General features: G+C 39.5%; 1 protein-coding gene across 2 annotated transcripts; it reads left to right on the top strand.

Annotated features, from left to right (window-relative positions):
* Positions 1–725: 725 nt before the first annotated feature.
* On the top strand, positions 726–21,164 carry LOC134530285 (hydroxylysine kinase). 2 transcript variants are annotated; one of them, XM_063364998.1, is made up of 8 exons: positions 726–997; positions 6,432–6,581; positions 8,131–8,248; positions 10,352–10,432; positions 13,328–13,464; positions 14,609–14,783; positions 16,096–16,340; positions 18,167–21,164. In XM_063364998.1, exons 2-8 carry the CDS (start codon positions 6,432–6,434, stop codon positions 18,362–18,364), a joined length of 1,104 nt encoding a protein of 367 aa, XP_063221068.1. In that variant the 5' UTR covers positions 726–997; the 3' UTR covers positions 18,365–21,164. The 2 variants fall into 2 exon arrangements, with proteins under 2 accessions (XP_063221068.1, XP_063221070.1); XM_063365000.1 differs by having other exon boundaries at positions 820–997; positions 18,227–21,164.
* The last annotated feature ends 383 nt before the right edge of the window (positions 21,165–21,547 follow it).

Genomic DNA, 21,547 nt, shown 5'->3' with positions numbered 1-21,547 from the left:
AACCGGGTCGAGCTGTCAATGCTACAGTTAAGGGTACTTTCGTTAACTTCTACCGACGCATTTTTAACTGTTCGCCGTTCTGTTTGTGTGAGGTAGACGCAGAAATGGTTTACAAACATAAGCTACACACACTCATTGGGTAGGTAACTTAGGGTTAAAATTACTTCAAAGCGTGTATTGCCACTAACCACCGCCGGCAACTGCTTCGCACGTGAGAAGCCTAAGATGTACATCAAGTTCTGTCCCTGCCCAAACACGCCCGAATATTCACCTTCGGCCAACTTCAGGATTTGTTTTATTTTTGCGCAGGAAAAATGAATTCAAATATTAAAAGTGGTCGGTTAGATTAGCTACATTAAAACACTTTAAAACACTATGGACGGTTAGTTAGGTTAGTATAGCTACATTAAAATAAACAGAGAAATATAAATATATATAAATAAACCCGAGGTTGGCCGAAGGTGAGTATTCGGGCGTGTTCGGGCAGGGACATAACTTGATGTACATCTTAGGCTTCCCTTCGCACGTCCTTGGCAAGGGCCACGGTGGTTGAGTGGCCAGATACCTCGCCTTCCATGAAGGCGATCCGGGTTAGAATCACTACGGTCTCAAATCAGTGTTTTTTTTGGCAAGTGGGAAACATGGTGGACGTTGCCATTAGCCGGTAGGTTTTCTCGGGGCAGTCCTGTTTTCCTTTCTCTTCACCCCACCCCATTCTATCCACGTGATCGCATCGCCTCTCATCCGACTCGAACGACCTTGATGACGAACAAATTTTAAGTTAGTTCATTCGTACGTTGGCCTCCTGTGGAGGACCCCCTCGTGACGTCAGGAGCGTTAACTCACGTGTTCTGGAGGGGCGGCTCGCAGCTGTCATTGGGCTGCCATTATCACATCTGCACTCAACAGCTCGCTCGTCAGTCGACTGCAGCTGCTGCTTCGCAGTTACCGGCCGTGTGCGTCGACGCGGCACGGACTGCAGACACCGCAGAGCAAGGTAGGAGTAGGCAGGGATAAATTGTTCACATTTTTTCACAGCGGTGTTCAACAAGTAACGTTTTCATTACAATGCTTACATTAGAGCACTCAAAATGTGTTAGAATACTTTGATACAAAAATGATTTTCGTTTAAATTAATAATCATATCTATCATAGGTATTAACAAAGACCAAAGCAAATGGATTGCGTGCCTTAAAATATATGTAAAAAAAAATTATTTAACTATATTTTGACGGAAAATTAAATCAGTTCCTTTTACGGTGATCCGGAATTGTCAAAACTTAAAACAATTTAAATGTATACCTGCGACGTTGGCGACGCTGCGAACAAAAGACGCAGCGTGGCTGTAAAAGTTCGATGTACTTTGGAAGCGGGAGTAAAGACAGATAAGAGCTGCCAGGCCTCACTGCTTCGCGAGGAACGCACCCATAAAGATACAAGGCACGCGACTAGGTTGGACTCACTGTTATCTCGTACTTCAGCACGTGTCTCGCGCGGGGTCGGGTACGAGGTCGTGCGAGACGTGAGTGGCCGGACCACTCACTCACCTCCAACCAAGGCGACCTGGGTTCGACTCCCGGCACGGTCAAATCCGCAAGCGGGAAACGCGACGGACTTTGTCGTGAGCCGGTGGGTTTTCCCGGGGCGATCCCATTATTCCGTCAATGCTGCGTTCTCACCTCATCACTCCTCCTCGTTTCTAACGACCTATAGATATGTCGACGGCATGTTAGGCCATAATCCACAAACCAGTCTAGTCCATTCCATTCTCGTTAAACGAGTGGCAGCGTGCCCGCTGACGGTTCATCAGATCAGTTGTTTTCCTAGCGGTCAGATCAGTCATCTCCCATCCGGCGGTGCCGACCTAGGAAACGTGGCAGACGTTGCCATGAGATGACGGGCTATCTTGGGATACTCTCGTTTCTGCTCTAGATACACTGCATCATTGCCGGTCTCTCATCTAGAGTAGCTGGACGAAGCTCAAAATCAAGCCCCTCGTATCACCGACTCCAAGTGAGCGGAAAAAGCAGTAGGGGAAAGTCCTCTAGCCCCGGACAGTTAACATTTTTCGTTTATAGTAATTTAATTAACAGGTGTTTAAATTAAGTATTATATGCCAGATATCTTCGAACAAATATTTAATAATATTACTCATTCAATAAACAAAAACTCTAATGCAATTAGTGAAAACACTGAGTTAAAATTATTGAGTTATTTTCTTATTTCTCGAGATTGGCGGGTAGTATCGGACAGTTAAAAAACTTGTCAAAAATTTGTGTACATAATTTAAGTACTTTATATATACAGGTTCATAATACATTGAATGTGTTCCGAAATCTAGGGGACACATATAAATATTATGCTAGAGCTTTTTATGCAGTATAAAGTTATAAAAACTTAGCTGTTTTAATGTAAAACCGTTTTCAAAACTGCACGACGTCATTCAAATTTAGAAAAAGAGTGTATAAATAGAAGAAAATGGTGTAATAAATCAATAATATATTTCTTGATTTAACAGAATATTCAGCGTAAAAATATACCCCCAAAAGAAAATTAGACGATGTTCTTAAGTTTATCACATCTGTCACATTTATAAAATAATGGTGCTCCTTCAACACTTGCACAGTTTTCATGTGCCCATTCCTTACACACACAGCATTGGATCCAATCTTCTTCAAAACTTTCCCCACATAATATGCAGATGGTTTCCTGTACACTTGACTGTGATGATGTTGCAATGGCATCGAATTTGAATGATTTCTTGTACTTCAGACGCTTTCTTGTTTCCTTCTCAACTGTCTCATTGCGCTTAGCCTGCATGGCTTCTTTAAATGGAGTTGATGTAAGAATTTCACTTCTCTGCGTCTTCCTTTTCCTACTTTGAATCCTGCGTTTGCTGGCATCTGGGAGAGGTGAGAGTTTTTCTAAAATAGTCAAAGGGTTGACTAATCCACTTGAACCTGGAGTTGGTTCCACGTTGGATGGTGCTGAACTGGACTGTGTGGCATACATTCCATTTACTTGGCTGGTCGACGGATTTTTCATTTCTGTCATTTTGGAAGGTAGAAAATCCAAATCTGAAAATACACCCGAGTTGAATGGATGGATGCCTGTACACGAGAATCCTTTCAGAGCAATCTCCAGACGACTGACCTTGGTGTAGGCAGAACTTGCCAACTCTGCAATGTCGTATTCATTAATACGCAGTCCAGGATTCTTTCTCATCCATGCGGAACATGCTTCTGCGTACGCCCCTTTAAAAGGTTTCATGAATGACCTGTCGAGAGGTTGCAGCCTATGAGTGGTGTGGGGAGGTGTTGATAGCATGTGGATATGCTGCGATCTAGCATACACAATGACGTCCAGCTCCTTATGACTGCAGTGGCCGTCGAGGACGAGAAGTGTGGGACTTTGCTCCGTTGGATGTGCGTGCTTAGCAAAGTGTTTTAACCATGCTAAAAAAATGTTCTGCATTCATCCAGCCATTTGGCTGAGCGACTCCGAAGCTCTCACCAGGAGCACCAATCATAAGCCTTTGATTCATTTTTTGTCGAGGAAAGATAAACATAGGTGGAATGAAGTGCCCCGTAGCACTCAAGAACACTAATGTTACGTTTCTACCTCTCTCCCCAGAAGTTAGTTTCCCAACTTGTCTTTTTCCTTTCACTGAAATCACTTTGCTGTTTTCATGGACAGAAGATATTCCCGTCTCATCCGCATTATAAATACGGGAAGGTGGGAAAGAATATTTATCGAACAATTGACCTAGTTTGTCATAAAATATAGTAACTTGAGGCTTATTAAAACCCACTGCTCGCATTATGCTGGTAGATTCTGCAGTTCTCAATGACAATTCTGGATGCCTCTTCATTAAATTGTAGTAGAAGTTTTTCCCTGCATGTTTTTTCTCTCTATTGAACCTATGGGGCAGATTCAAAGCAGCAGCCAAATCATACGCTAGCTTCAGGAACTCTTTTCTGGTGAGAGGCATAAGCATATCATCTAACTGTTTGATGTGAGAGATTAGTTGTTCCTCGTAACTATCTGAAAATGTCTTCTCAAACCGGCCTAATTTTGGTGAGATCTGAATTTCCCCTCCACTTTTAATTCGCATTAATCTGTCCTGTAAAGTGCTCTTTGGAACACTAAAAGTTATTGCAGCTTCTTGTACACTTAAACTATTAGCCAACACATTGTTTACAGCCAGCTTCATATCGTCTTCGGACCATTTGCCTCTTCTTTTCGCATCATTTTTGTCTTTCGACATGCTTGAAATTAATATAATCTGCAAACAGAAAACCTATTTCATGTCTGAACACATTAAAGGCCCGTGTAAAATTAGCATGTGGTTTCTCTTACTAGCTACAGTAAAAATAAATGCTATAATTTCTAATTATTAGTAACGTCTTCAACACGCATTTTAAATTATAATACATTCATAATTAGATTGTACCACTCCTTTAAGTAACAATTATAAACTCAATAACAAAAATATGTAACGAAAACTACTTTTCAAAACAATTAGAGACACTCTCGTAACCAACATTTGTAAATCATGCAAATTGTTGCTAATGCATACTAAACACAAATCTCATTATTGCAAAAATAATCAGGAATTTATAAACGAGCCTTAAACAAGTTACATATGTGTCTGAAAACAGAAAACTTATATTTGTGTGTCTTAAATACAGAAAAAAAAGTACCTATGTTTGTGTCCGGTACTACAGGACAAAGGGCCTGTTGGCTAATTGTGTGTCCGATACTAGAGGACATTAAGTGTCCGGTGCTACCGGATCCGCATGCGACCAAATTAATTCTCGCCATTAAATAACCACTTTTAGATTTCCACTAAAAATCAATGAATATGTTATTCAGACTATAAAAATTACATGAACACAGTTTAGACACAATCCATTCAACTAATTCCGTGTAGTTCACTTTCAAATCTTAACTTGGGTAGAAACATAAACAATGATATTCACAAAAACGCTCACAGTGTGGTCACAGCTCGACGAACTAACACACTCTGCCGGAACATTTGTGTACTGGAAGGAACCTTTAAGACGCACCCTGCATTATGCTGATACCTCGCGGGATTTTCGTGAACTCTTATGTGTCCGATGCTAGAGGCCGTCCGGTTCTAGAGGACTTTCCCCTATTGAAAAAGAAAGAAGAATAAAATATTTGCTCATTTGTTTTAGGATGAGCATACTAGAGAATTTAACTATGTGTAACAAATAAGTATGATTTAATTAATTTGTGCCCACGACTGGTATAATGATGTATAACCAAAGCTTCCACTCAGCATGTCTCCCGTTAGAACCGTGGCGTATTTGGGTAAACTTTCTCAATATTAATAGTGTCAACACCGTAATTGTTTTCACACTGATTGCTCTAAGTTGTCCGTAAGATACAATCCAAGCCGTTACATTGAGGAAGTAAATGTTACTACCATTGCGTTAAACAACGTAGCCAGTTGGGGGTGTCCGGAGGAATGGGCTTGTCATTTCTTAAATGACAAACTGAGACTTGTAGAATATTGGTTTATTGCCAAACAAAAACACATTAATTAATAAACCAATTATTGTTTTAGAATATAGTGAATATAGTTTAGAATATAAGTGGTTGACGTAAAAAAAAGTTTCATAAAGTCAATGTTCTTTGCAAGATATTGTATAAATAAAACATATTTTATAAACTATCATACGCCCAGAGGAAGTGTTGTACATGCCTGCGAGTCTACTTGCCATGTTAAAGCGTGACTCCAGAACCTGAGTTTATTTTTATTTTTTGGAGGGTATATATTTAGCTTGCTTAAATTCTTGTGTTAAAATTTTTATTCATCTAAAGTTGTATGCTGCTATTAAATTTCTGTAGTCAAGACCATGAATTTGTAAATATTCCAAGACAAGTATCTGAATTATTTAATGCAATGTTTTGCAACGGCATCCTTTCTTTTTTACGATAGCGTCTCCCGAAAAAGTCTTTCTGGAGCCGTCCCTGGCAATGTTATGGATCGCGAAATCCTAAACTACGACATGCGTAAACTGCGCGCGTGGTTGCATAAAGCTAAGATGGCGGGGTAACGAAAAGTGCAACGCACAGGAGTAGGGTGCTCGATGATGGTGTCATCGCGGTTTTCATTAAGAAATATTTAATAATTTTTGTATAATTTTTTTCCACTTTTCTAAGTTAATATTTGATGATTTTCAAGATGGTGGACGTGATGTCATAATTAAAAATGGCGGCATACAAATGGTGACTGGGGTCAAAGGTCAAGGCCGAATCCAAGATGGCCGCCGGAAGTGACGTAATCCAAGATGGCCACCGTGGCTCCATGGCTCCCCATACGAACTGTATTCACCATCGTAGATTAGACCGTCTCCTTGGACGCTGCGCCGCGAGGCGTCTGGGTGCCTGCTGACTTGCAGATGGCGAGCGCCGCCCTGCAGCCCGGCCTGCAGATACGACCCGTGTTGACCCACGAGGACGTCGTCGAGATGGTGCACCGCCTCTACGGCCTGCGAGACGTCCAGATAACGGACCTGAACGCGTACGACGACAGGAACTATCATATCCGGGTGAGCCTTTTGCATTTACACACACGGCCACTGTACACATTTCTCGTCTTAAATCTACGGAGAACGCTTGTTAAAAAATATATACATAGTTGTATTCTTAAATTTACGGGTATGTACTAAGTTCGATTACTTTGGACAGTACCACACTAGAATTATCTGGGTATACTAGCGAAGATTTCAAAAATTTTGTTTGCCCCACTGAAGAAACACTGTTATTTCCTCCACGCGTGTGTTTGTTTACTTACAGAAATACAGCGTGGTTTCTACGAAGATCCAGTTTCCTGAAATTACGAAGAACTCTTTTTCTTGCCCCCTGTCTCCCCCTTCCACCAGCTATTCCCTTGCACCGCATACGGCGCGCCAACTAATTGTGCGACTGTTGACGGAACAGCAGTACACCCCGGTCATCGGCAACATCCGTCACGTTTCTCAACACGGAAGCTCCCCGCGAGTTTCTGCTCTGTTTCTCGGGCTTACAATGTCTTCAGGTTTCAACATCGCTCGAAACTAAAAAAATTTCGACTGTTGTTAAAATGCTTATTCTAAGCGTGCAGTTGTTATGACGAGCCACTCTCTCGGTTTAGCGATTTTCCCCGCCACAGATCTTGCCTCGCCTTCCCTGTCGGTTACAAAAGAAACACCAAGCCAATAGTAAAAAAAAATGAATTTGAGACATTAAAAATGATATGTAGTGACGCGCGCCGATTTTTTTCCGACTCTTAATTAGGCAAGAAGCTCCAGGAAATTGCAATCAGTAGCGGATCCAGAGGGGGGACTAAGGTGTTCAAGCCCCCTCCAAAAGCATCTGGGTCCAATATTGTTTTAGTGTTTGCCTTGATAAAGCCTAGCCTCAGCTGGGTCAAGCCCCTCCCAAACCAAAATCATGGATCCGCCACTGATGGCAATTCATTTAGTCAAGAATCACGCACTGGTAGTGTCACACTAAACGACATCCGATTGCTGAAAATTTCACGAACCGGTGAGTTTCAAAATTTGGGTTTGATATCCCGCTGTTAAGAGCTTTTTTTTTTTGAGCAAGCAAACTTTAAATCTGGTTGATTACTTAATTTGACTATTTTATGTTTAAATTATTTTGATTACCATGTATTTGCCAAATAACACGGAAATTATTGTAAATGTCATTTCGAAAAGGCACTCATGAACACGTTATTTTAAGTATGTATAGTAAATATGAGACCTCAGTTGCTACTGCAAGGCAGAAAATACAAAGATCATAATTACTGGAATGGCTGGTGTTAATTGAGCAAGGAGTCGAGGGAAGTTAAGTGTTTTAAAGCCCAGTTTCATCGCGTAAGTCCCTTGCTGTTGTCATACGTTTTAACAATTTGTTTTATCTAAAACTTTTTTTGCTTGGAACCATAACAATATTTGCACCGCTGTCAGTACTCACGACACAAAATAAGGATACGTTTTGGATAGCTCACACTCATTAAGCTAGTAGTGCGTTACCGTAATGTCGGGCAGAAATTTATTGCTGATCTGGAGGAGTCTTCTTTTCTGAGTGAAATGATTGTAATTATTTTCGCAGGTGAAGGAGTATCAGGCTTCCTTGTGGCCGCATGGATATGTCTTCAAGGTCGTGAACACGTTGGATTCGCAGAAACCGTCACACATTGAGGTTCAGACGGAACTCCTAATGTATTTAGGTATGCCACTGAATTACCTTTTTCTTAAAACAAAAATACCTGCATAAAGTACCTATTCTATGTTTTAATAAAAATAACCAATTTGTTGAGATGGATTTGGATTCTAGGCTTTTGCAGTGAAAGCAAAAAATCACGATGGTGATGAATCGTTACGGGTGGAGAGAAGAAATTGCTTAAATGGTCTCAGCATCGTAAAAATATACGAAACTGTCAGTCTGTTTAAAAAGCAGACTTACCTGGCTATAACGTCTTACATTGTTAGAGCTCAGTTGGTTTTTAATTTCCTATCCTTTCCGTGTTTTTTTTTATTATATGTACGTATAATATTAGAAACTATATATATATATATATATATATATATATATATATATATATACTCTGCTAAACAGTCGGTTTCCTTTCTACAACGAAAATTTTATTTGAGCATTTACATTTAAAGTTAAAAATGAATAGCGCTTAGTAAAATACACGCGTTAACAATTCATCACAAACAAAAATAAAATAAATAAATATATAAAATGAAGGTAAGAACTCAGCGAATTATTTCTGCATAAATGTTAGTAGTCTTAAAAATTTTAAAAATATATATTTTTTTATTTATATGAATCGTAGTCTTAAATTATACTTACAAGGTGAATTAAAACAGTGATTTTTTGACGATATATCGCCATCGGTTTATGAATTTCACTTAGCGTATTCTTTTTTATTATAACACATAACCAGTGACACTGCAGTTAAAAATAAACTCATAAAATGGTAACACAATTTACTTTTCGAAATATTATCTATCCACAAATTCCGCTTTTTATCTCCAAGCATTTCCCTACTCAGTTTGGTCCTTTAAGCAGTAAAGAAACATCGTCGATGCAAGAAAAGTATACAATTGTACATTTGAACAATTTCTCATGTTGCCCAACTGTGAAGAGTGTCGTAACTTCGGCCGTGGTAGAGCGCGGCTGCGTCCACACTGCTCCCTAGCGGCGTGACCGCGAAGCTCAGCTGCCCTGGCGGCTGCCGCGTTCAGCAGACTCATCATGTGGAAACCATAGAGATATAATATTACCTCTATGGTGGAAACACTTCCATGACATTACATTTTAGCAGCTCTCTGCGTCAGACGTTACACAGGAACCCCACCTTTAGAAACGACGACTTGTCTTCCCCAAACGTACACTTCACATAACAAGTCATGCGTCGTACAAATTAGCTTCTGTAGCTTCGTAGATTCTGTGTCCTTGTCCCTGCGACCAGGATGCTGAACCAGAGTTTATTTTAAATCATGACCTTAACGACGTCTGCCCCTGGAGCTAGTCTGTGTACACGCGGCACAAAGCCTGCTGTTACAGGGACATCAGCAACTTTAAGGTTGTGCGCGTCTATGCATTTTTTAGTCCACTGTAATGTTAATTCATTTAAATAAAAAAATTACATAACTACAAGCTTAAATTGGTGGTAAAATTACGAAAAAACACAAATTTATTTCTAAGTTTAAATCTCGGTAATATAGTAGAATATAAGGATATGCATTTAATAAAAACAATTATTTTAACTATTACCGTTATAAAAATATTTTTTTGCAGCCCTTTAATAGCAATGTTCAATAAGGAAATTAATAATTTCTCAGTGGAATGTTGAGTAGTTATGTACCTACTAATTTATTTAAGTTGAGTTAGTATATTTTGTAGAATATTTTTACCATTTAACTGGTTCAAGTTTCAGTGTACTTTTTTTTTTTACAATGATTTGGATTAATATTTTCTTTTGATCTTGTTTTGTGAACGTGTAGCCACTGGCTGATAGTATTATACAACTAGACTGTGTGCGATAGTTGGAAATTCTGTTTTTCAAAGGTCGTACTAGAAGAGTTGAGCAACGCCTTTTTTTGCTGTTGTTTTCCACCGCATACGAAAAAAAAACAAAAAAAAAAACTGTTCTTTCGGATTCGTCCGGGACGGAACTTTCTGTATTGCTGCAAAGGGAGGCCATCGCGTTAGCCAAACAATCACTGACGTCCTGGGAACTTCTGAGAGGAAAGCATAGCCTGCGTGGATTATGTTGAAACTGGTAAACAATCGATGTTAATTACTAATATTATTTTTCCAGATTCACACGGATTCACGTGCCCTCAGCCCGTTAAGAACGTGGACGGGAAGTATTTGTCCGTGGAGGAGCTGCCGAAGAGAGGTGAGCATGTCCGATGGCGATGTATCGCAATTCGCTGCATTTAATAAGCACCAGAATGATTGTGGGGTGAGTACTTACATCAAACGTTATCTTGATAACAGAAGTGCCGTAGTCAGAAGATATTACACAAATTATTTTCATTTCAATTTTTTTTGGTAAGACCAACCATGTATAAAACAAAAAATAAAATATTTCTTGAAGTTTTAAAACTGAACATTTTGGTACGTATATAAATACTATAGCTAATGATATGATCTAAACCTTTTCTGGTCATCGGCTCATGATTTGCAAACTAAATTGTCAAATTTGGCTGTTATAAGCAAAACCACGTGGGTTTTCTTTACTAATAGATAGTTGTTTTTGTTAAAAATGTTAAATGTAGACTGAAGAAGAGATTTGAAACACATCATATTTAAATGCACCAGTAACGAAATATCAAAAACCTCTGTATCGAAACTCTAACATTCAATTGCTATGCGATTTATTAATCTCAACAATGCGCCATTAAAGTTTGCCTATACAAATCTTTTTAACAGTGTTACTTTTTAACAGTTCAGTGTTGGACTCAAAAAATTGCGCACTTTCCATCTACATACTTATTTTATAATGCAACTGGCAAATTACATTTTTACCCCAATCGTATAATACTGCTTACAAATCCATAACAGGTTTTCGAAAACTCGGAACGTTATTACCGTTCAACAATTTGAAATTGTGGTCCACACAAAATTACTACAGACTTAAATACCTCAAAACGTCAAAAGTATTTATGAGAGTCGTTTCAAGTAGCACAGTTTGTTTTTATGTGCTTTTTTATCTTATAATATCAAGGAAGGCTGAGCTTATAAGCACCAATGTTACAATTTTCTTTTTCTCAGTATCGCACAGTCCAAAAGGGAGCCGATTACTTTTCTTTAATGAAACTGAAAACTATAGATAACAGCTTAGAATAATTGTTTTTTATCAATTATTTATATAAGCTGAAGTCAACAAACAATTGAGGCACGAAGGACTTAATAGTAGCTGCAGTTGGCAACTTGTTGAGGTTTCAATAAACTTAGCATTTTGTAGGCTATATCCGAGTTTCAATGTATTATCTTTGAAAGATTTGTGCAATGGGAGTGCATGACTTGATGTAAGCTTTTGGACATACGCCATTGCTAATAGTTTGATAGTTTGTGGTTAGAGCAGTTAAATGGGTCCCGCGTCAGTTTAAACTTAACTCATAATAAACTTTCGCAATATTTCGTGTGTGTTGGAAAACTTACGTGTATTTTTAGACTAGCCAATTTTTTTAAAAGTTTTATTGAAAATTTGTACTCCAATGGTGGAGCCTTGAGGATGAGAAAAAAAATCTGTCTGTAACCTCATACGTATATTGATTCAACAGCTCGATCAACTAGATGATGAAAAGGGGGGGGGGATGTTGTGTGTTTCGAAGTGTCTAAGATTCACTTAATCTCGGTCATATCGTACGTTTGCCCATTCGTGCAACATCACGGTCGTAACAAATAAATACTATATATTTTATGAGAGTTCACAACCTACTCTACAAGAAAAAATAAAATTGAAAACTATTTTTTTGCAAGAATTTTACATATGTAACATAACCTAACCTACCTTTTATTTTTACACCAGGGCTGTATCCGATTACATAGGGATGCGTCCATAGCACACATATCTCTACATCCCTTTGCAGATGCAGTCACAATGTAAAGGACGCATTTCTAAGAGCTGAATGGTATCCGAATACTTCTACTGCTAGCACATGTTGAATTGTTGACAGTTGGTTCGTACTAATGTTCATGTAGTCAATTTGAGTCGTGATATATACGAATATCCAGCAAAACATAAATAAGAACGACCAATTAAATTTTTTTGACGTGACAACGTCTAATAAATCGATGAACGCCAGCAGCACGCACGAAAAAGGATGACTCATTGTGCCGTTACGCAAATTGTCCCGTTACGCGTTGTCCCGTTACGCTCATTGTACGCTTGCGCCGCATCTATCTCTCTTCCACTCGATTGGAACAACCATAGATTTGACTTATTCTAGGCAAATTAAACTTGAAACACTCCCATTCGTTTCCTACTTTTCTTATCATCGTCCTATCCTTAACAGAATAACCCAGATTGGAAGAAATTAAATAGCAAACATGTATAAAATTTATAATTAAAATAATCTTTTCGTTAAAGTAATAAACATATTTGAAATAATGAGTGCAATTAAAAGTAATTTTATCAATTAAATTGTAGATTTAATTTCACTCCTTTGTATCCATACAAAATAGTGATAATTCAATAAAAATGATTCAATTTTATTCATAAAAGTATGCAATAATTTCATCAATGTTTTGTTATGACGTTGTCACGTTAAACTATCGTCCGTAAACCGACTTTACAGACAACCACTTTTTTTTTTAATGAAGCGTGGTTGTTACATTTACTAGCGATCAAAATATAAGTTTTATTTTATGAATACCAAAATATTACAAATACTCATAACGAGCATTAAAATACCCGTATAATTCAAAGTTCGCCTGTCGGTAATTTTTATCAAAGTTTTTATCTGTCTCTATTTGAGCTATCACTTACGCTTATTACGTTTTTTTTACAAATCTTATGCCAAACATCCCTTAAGTAATTATATATACAAACTTAATACATAAAACAAGATTCCGAAGCTATGAGCATGAGGACGTGTAAGTGGACGCAAGCGTAGCAAAGCTTAGATCTCGACTTCAGTGGACGCATGCAGGGGCTGATGGTCCGTGATGATTCGGAAGCGAGGCAGAGACGGCCGCGCCCACTAGGACGCACTTGTAGCGGATCTCTGCGTGTCCGGGCGCGGCCCGGGGAGAGAGTCCTGGAGCGCCCGTGCTTGTGTCCCAGGGCCCGCGCCCCGCCGCAGTCACGTGGTGCGCCTGCTGACCTTCCGGCCGGGGCGGATCCTCGCCGACGTGCCCGTGTCCCCCGGGCTCATGTTCCAGCTGGGCGGCTTCGTGGCGCGGCTCGACCGCTGCCTCCAGGTGACGTCACGCGCAGACCCCCTGGCCGTCACTCACATCTCAGTGCAGTGTTGTCGCCAGACTCAGACCAGCGGCGGATCCAGAGGTTCACCTCGGAGGGGGCACTCTAGGATTTCAGAGAAAAAATGTCTTCAAATTACTAAATTTGTATTTAATCTACTCACACTACACATAACATCCAACCACAAGATTTTATGATCCTACAAGAAATTAATTAATTATATTAAAATATTTTATTGGTTTCAGAAACAATCATTTTTGTCGGCAATATTAATGTAGCAGACAACTGGTTTTTCGGGAGGGGGGGGAATTTCACCCTGGTGCCCCCCCCCCCCCCCTTGGATCCGCCACTGACTCAGACAAGGTCAGCATGAATGGGCTCACATTTTGCTTGAGGTGGATGAGGTTAGGGCATAGCAGCGACGGAATTCCTACCCCGAGAAAAACCCACAAGTCTTTTACGGCAATGTCCGTCACGTTTCCCGTTTACGAAAATCTGAGGGCTGATTACAGCCACCACGTTGCTGGTGCACGCCTTGGTTTTGTTCATGCTAGATTTGTATCCGTATTCCCTGTTCATGAACGAGAGAGGTGTTTAATATGGATTCTCGAATGTATAAATCATCCTTTGAACATGAACAGACGAGAGGGAGAGCAGAACTTCGACTCCACTTTCTAAAAGCAGCTAACCCCCACGAAGAGTACCAGCAGTGAGGAACCCCACTGATTGGCCAACAGCTAAAGCATGCCCTACCCAGGAAAGTGTATACAAAGGCATTATAACCACAACTGTTACCCTGATGATGGCGACTGCAATATCGGTACCGAAACGTTGGAGAACTTTTATTCCTACTTAAAAGCTAAGAACCTCTAAAAACAATTCCATTATAACAAAACACGAAGGCCTGTGAACGTTATTAACGTTGAATATTTAATTTCCGTTGAATTTTTTTTTGTCTACAATGGTTTGCCAGTAGGTTATGATTCAGTCCTCATTATACCCGAAGAATCATTACATGTTATTTACTGACCTATGGAGTGCTCATAATCAGGCTAATAATACATCGGTCGAGAAATTTTGTAAGACTTATTTGAGTGTCTCCAAAAGCCAGTGTTTGAACAAACAATAAAGCTTGGTTTGCAGGGATTTCACCACCCGGTGCTGGAACGCCACGAGACTCTCTGGCGCCTCAACTCGGCGCCTCAGGCGAGACAGTTCGCGTTCGCGGTCGAAGACGAGAAGAACAGGCAGCTGGTGGAGCAAGTGCTGGACGAGTTCGAGAGGAACGTCTTGCCGAACTACGGAGCGATGGAGAAAGGTAAATTTTCCACAACATGTGCAAACACCATGGGCGGTGCAGACACAATCACTAAGGTTTTACTGGCGTGTATTGCAAGGCTGATATTCCGTACACAAACAAAACCCTTTTTAAATGGTCGTAGTCGACGGAAAGTGTGTGATGAAATGTGATTACACGTGGCACACACGCACTTACTAGTGCATCCTACTGTGTTTTAGAAGTTGATCTTCCGACCTCGTATCTAGGATCGGTAGCAGCCATGTGATGTTGTAGGTTGGACTACTATTAGCTGAAACTTTCCCGGTCTGAGCCATCGACATTACACTGCATCACGGACGGTCGTGAGGATTGAAGCATGTCGTGTAGTGGACGAGAGCTCTGGGCGGATTGCCCGGTCTGCCCCCATGCGCGCGGCCGCACCTCGGGCCACCGCAGTCAGAAACTGAACAACAAGGGTTCGTCACCATCACACACATCACGATCATCATCTACAACAACTTCATCGTCATTACCATCATGACCAATGCCACCATAATATTATTGAAATATCTTCCTTAACCCATGCCATCATCACCAACTTCACCACAACTATAATCGTCACTTTCATCACTATAATCACCACATCCATCTTCACTATCACCATTGTCGTAATCATCACCGTCATCACCAATACCACCATAATATTATTGAAATATCTTCCTTAACGAATGTATGCATCACCAACCTCGCCACAACTATAATCGTCACTTTCGTCATTATCATCACCACAGCCATCATCACCATTGCCATAATCATCATCACCAATACCACCATATTATCATTACAATATCTTGTTAACCAACGTCTTAATCGACAACCTCACCATCACTATAATCGTCACTATCATCATTATTTTAATCACCTCAGCCATCTTCACTATCACCATTGTCATAATTATTACCATCATGACCAATGCCACCATAATATTATTGAAATATCTTCCTTAACCCATGTCATCATCACCAACTTCACCACAACTATAATCGTCACTTTCATCATTATAATCACCACAGCCGTCTTCACCATCACCATTGCCATAATCATCACAATCACCACCAATACCACCATATTATTATTACAATATCTTCTTAACCAATGTCTTCATCGACAACCTCACCATCACTATAATCGTCACTATCATCATCATCATCATCATCATAATCACCAGCCATCTTCACTATCACCATTCCCATATCATTACCATCTCCAATACCACCACATTATTATGACAAAATCTTCTTAACCAACGTCTTCGTCATCACGACCACAGCCGTCCTGAACATGGGCGCAGGGACGGTGCACGGGGACCTGAACGAGCAGAACCTGGTGTGCACCGAGGAGGAGGGCGTGAGCGTCGTGCTGGACCTGGGAGACTGCCACGTCAGCAGCTACCTGTTCGAGCTGGCCGTGTGCCTGTGCTACATCATGCTGCTCCGGGCCCCGCCGCCGCTGGGCCCCGTCGACGTGGCGGGCCACGTGCTCGCGGGCTACTGCGCCGTCAGGCCGCTGCCCGACGCCGAGATGCGCATGCTCAAGGTGCGGCCCCGCTCCTGGTGCCTATAGTTAGAGACCGGAAAAATTCGCGGTTTCAATGACCTCTGGGATAGACTCCATGATCCTCTATGTACTAGGACAAATTGCACCTGCTCATTGGATAATGACTCGTGACACGCTTTACCTCGGATGCTTGTGATTTGATTCTTCTTTTGTTGAAGGTTTTTCACTGGCTTAGAAACCTTCAGGTAAACGGTGGTCCAATCACTGACTCAGAATGAAGGTGAACGAAATGAATCCGCGAATTTTTCCGGTCTCTACCTATAGTCCATCCACGCTTGTTTTCAACACCTTTCAAATAAACGGTTAACGGAACCACGCTCTAATATCTTTAGTTAGTTCTTCAACTAAACGTCTTACAAAAAGTACTATGTTTGAAATTAGTAGCGTGAATTATTTATTCTTAATGATGCAAATTTCAACACTTAGATGGCAACAATGTTATAATATCTGCAATAATGTAACAGTTTCGCATTGCTCAACGCACGCCTACAAGTCATTGGACTCGAAGTCATGTAGCGCTATTGAGACCTTAAAGGAGGAGTCCTTGAAATAGAAGCCAAAAATTCACTCTAAATGTGAAACAGCTTGAATTTTATGCTTATTAACGTCTATTAAACTTTACTTTTAATTTTCCTCCCAGTGCATCGTTTTGAAACCGGTATGGTGATGGGTTTTCTCTAGCAGCTTTGGCGTAGAATGACTTTATCGGGCACTGCGTCGCTTTCAAATTGACAACAGTCGTTTACTATTAGAGACCACGAGAACAGTTGAATACAATGTTACAACACGGAGGCGAATAGTCCATAAAAAAATCAATGTATCTAGCTATAAATGGAAAAGGAAAGGGAATTTTTTTTTGGAATTGAAAAAAAAAGGAAGAACATTATTTACAGAAAATAAAGTAGATTTTTAAACATTTAGTTTGTTTTAGAGTCTTGAAATACAAATAATAAACCCATTAATAAATTTTGTCAGAAATTAAGAAACTCAGAAATCCGGAAATGTATGTTTAAGGGATGCGGTGTAAGGGGTGCAGCTGCCCCCCCGTTCTGGTTAACGCCTAGTTTTTCGAATGAGGAGGAGGCCATTTGTTATCTTTAAAAGATTTGTGCAATGGGAGCGCATGACTTGATGTAAGTTTTTGGACATACGCCATTGCTAAGAACTTTTTCTGTTGAAGAAAAACTAATAAATAAAATAAATAAAAATACACAAGAAAGACAAAAAACACACAAAATTAAGCAAACAATTGCTGTTGTCAACAAGAATATAAACACCACAAAATATTCCGAAACAGAAATATGGTCAACAAACAAAGAAAAAACAAAGAAAAAAGTACTAAGTGAACTAAAAAACACACAAATGATGACAACACAAAAATATTGAAACCAAAATAATTCAGTACAACAGTTGAAACGAGACAAAAACACGACAAAACGAAAAGACAAAAAATACAATAGTTTTACCAAAACAGAAACAAGCGACGTTTCGGGAACTGCTATCCGCTCCCGTCCTCAGGCAGAGTCGCACCTGTGTTTTCGTACCATGTGCGTCTCTGCCTGAGGACGGGAGCAGATAGCAGTTCCCGAAACGTAGCTTGTTTCTGTTTTGGTAAAACTATTGTATTTTTTGTCTTTTCGTTTTGTCGTGTTTTTGTCATTGTTTGCTTAATTTTGTGTGTTTTTTGTCTTTCTTGTGTATTTTTATTTATTTTATTTGTTAGTTTTTCTTCAACAGAAAAAGTTCTTAGCAATGGCGTATGTCCAAAAACTTACATCAAGTCAGGAGGCCATTTGTCCTTCCAGACGTGCGTGTGCGCGCGTCTCTGCCAGAGCCTGGTGCTGGGCGCCTACTCGTTCCTGCAGGCGCCCGACAACGCCTACCTGCTGACCACGGCGAGGCGGGGCTGGGGGCTGCTGCGCGACCTGTGGGGCGCGCCCCCGGGCGAACTGGAGGCCCGCTGGAAGGACATCCTCGCCTCCTGCCGGGGAGGCGCTGTCTGACCCGCGCGCTCTCCGACCTCAGGCCCTTGCGGTCAGTGGCGGGTGCAGGAATTATTTTACGGGGGAATTTCGAAAAAAAAAAAAAAAAAAAAACCATGTATTAAAAAAAACCTGATCTGTTACATCATCAATCGCAACATGAGTATTTCCTAGTTGCGTTAGCTAATCCTAAATAAAAAAAAATACAGTCTTCACCGAAATATCTAAATACTTTTTATAACTTCGGGAAAGATATGGGGGCCATATCACCCCAAATCCCTCCCCCCCCTTTTTTTTGCATCCACCACTACTTGCTGTGTACTAAAACTTTTATGACGTCTGTATTTTTTGGCCTCTACAAATTATAGTACTGGCTAAACAACTCGACAGAGTGTTTTTTAAATAATAAATTTAATCCTAGAAGATTTTTTTTAGCTGAACATAATAACCTATATTTTTAATCTCAATCAAAAAAAGCAAAATAATTTATGGCAATCTACTGAATTTTCTATCGTTGTTACGTAAATTACGAATTTTATGTGTGTATGTATTTGGTGAATCTTCCTTATACAAAACCTGATAGAATATACAGCATGTTCGGAAGTACACAGAGTCGTTCATTTGCTCACCTGCATGCTTTACTTGCAGTCCGTACAGCCCCGGGACAAGTGCGTGGTATGTTCTTCAGGTGGACTTAGACACGGCCTTAAGCGGGCCGTACAAGCACGAGTCTGGCTCGCGAGCCCGGCGCTGTCGCACAGGGCCGTCGGCGGAGCTCGCCTCGCTTCTGGCTCGTAATTGGCTCGTGTGTGTGTGGCTCGGGTTTCACAACACGCCAGACACTGCAGTCTGTGTGATTCCATGAACAAGGTACCATGCCGGCTGCCATGTCGAAATTTTTGTTAAATATTAATGTCGAAATACGGATTAAATTTAAAAAAACCATAATATTTAACAGTTTTGTTTTAAAAATATATATTTTTTGAAGTTGTTAATTTACCGAATCTCATGACACACAATGATGCGTGAATTTTCCAGTAAGATCATGAATATTTACGTCCGGTGAAAATCGCTACGTGAACATTAGGCAGCTGCTACAATCAGTTTATGCATTTAAAGATTAATAAATGAAATTTAAAAAATTCAAACAAATTCGAAATACTGAAACTTACTAGCAAAATTCGGAGTGTTTTCGTATTGTGTGTGGTTAAAAAATACCCGCGTCTGTCTCGGCGAACTTGACTGGTGGGCCAGACACGTACGTGCATGGACCGCTTTTTAAACACGACACAAGGTCAGTCGGTGCAGGTGTATAACAGTGCAAATGTGCAAGTTTATATAGTGAGCAGTTGTTGACAGACTGACAGAAGTATCGTCCAAAAGGTTTGCAATGCACTTAACACACTGCGTGAAATAAAAGGCTTAGGTACGATAATCCTTTTGTCAGTCTTCAGTGCCAGTAAGTAATGATTTGAATTGCAAGAAGGCTCTGTAAGAGACCCTTTTGGGTAGTTTCCCATCAAAACACACTGAAGAGTGCAAACAATGTTATTCAGTTTTCATGTTAAAATTATTTTTATGATAGGTACTTTAAGTCAATGCACTATCCATACCTACATTTTTATAGCAATAATATGTGATAAAACATCTTTATGACCTTAACCCTACGATTTCTTGTAGAGTCAGGTCAGTAAAAATCAAAGCCAAAACAGGTTAATAAAATGGAGAAATAGCTTTCTTTGCCGTAAGTCGCGACTGTGCAAACCGACCGTTGTGTTATATATTTTTTATAACTTTGTTTTGCAAAATTGTAGGGAAATGATTGAATAAAATTTCAAAACGTAATAAAGATCAAATAATGTTTAAACATTTTTAAACCACAACGAATGTCTCATTATTCAACAACAGAAATAAAACGAAATGGTCCGAAACAAATTAATTTCTCTGTTAGCAACATCTTAGTGTGTGCGGCATCTGAAGTTTTCTTACCTCCTCAGTTATTGGTATGCAATCACAAAATTGTAACAAGAATGACCACCAAATATAAATACTTAAACACACGGAGATCAAGCTGAATTTCGCTTGTTCTTCGTATGTTTATGTATTCGTATGTGTTGTCTATTCTTGAAGTTTTTCTATGACATACAGTGTAAACCATCAATAGTATAATGTCCATAAAATTCTTTTAAATAAAATTTCTAGTGTACCCATGAACCTAGAAGTTCAGTTCTCGAGTCAAATAGAATTCTAAATATCCTTTCTCAGAAAAAAAAAACACACACACAACAACGAAAATGTTTTTTTAAAGATATTTCTTCTACGTAAGTAATCTAACATTCGTTATGAAATAGCGTATTTAAAATTTGGTTTCTTTGTAGTACTCTGTTTTAACAAGTCTGAACCATAAACACAAATAAATAATTAAAAATCATGTTTTTAAATAAACATTTTCAATGATTTAAATAATCGGGTTATTGAAGAATTGCAGCAGAGAGTAATGAAGGAATATGTATATTTATTTATTTCACAATAAACTTACCTAAGAATGAATATAGAAAGAGAGGAGAATTGAAAACGCAATTTTACGTATTGATGAGGGACTAAAAATACTGCTGAGGATAATGAGAAGACAAGTGGAGTGATCCCTTTTCTTTTTAGTCGTCCAAATCTCTTGATTGTAGTGATAATGAATGCCTTTTACGCAATCAAAATCTCCTTTAATTAAATCACATCCTATTTTTATTTAATTCAACCCCTTAAATTACACCTATTGTCACTCAAACGTCATTTTGTGGAAGAGAAATAAAAGCAAACAATAAGAAACAAACTTCTGAAAGAAAATATGACAATTTTGTGTAATATAAAGAGATGATTAAACCGCTCGAGTAGCCTAATTGAAAAGTATCTTTCAATAAATACGTTCGGTTTTCTTTTGATAAAACATTTAAAGACGTTTACACGTATAGTTAGGTTGAATTCAGTAAATATTTAATCGTGTGAAAAGACTCCATAGATTAAACGATACACCACAGTCACATGCACTAGCGAGTGGTGGCAGTGTCATATTTTTATTGGCCTGTGTCACGTGTTGCTCCCGCTCCGATGTTGGACTTATTCCATAATCATCCACACGTCTATTTTATTATGAACCAGAATAGAACACGAGGCAGAAAAAAAAACACTGAAGTAATTGTGTACTGGAAG

Source organism: Bacillus rossius, chromosome 3, assembly GCF_032445375.1.
Source record: "Bacillus rossius redtenbacheri isolate Brsri chromosome 3, Brsri_v3, whole genome shotgun sequence".
Classification (NCBI taxonomy): domain Eukaryota; kingdom Metazoa; phylum Arthropoda; class Insecta; order Phasmatodea; family Bacillidae; genus Bacillus; species Bacillus rossius.
This window is presented reverse-complemented; position numbering and strand designations above follow the sequence as displayed.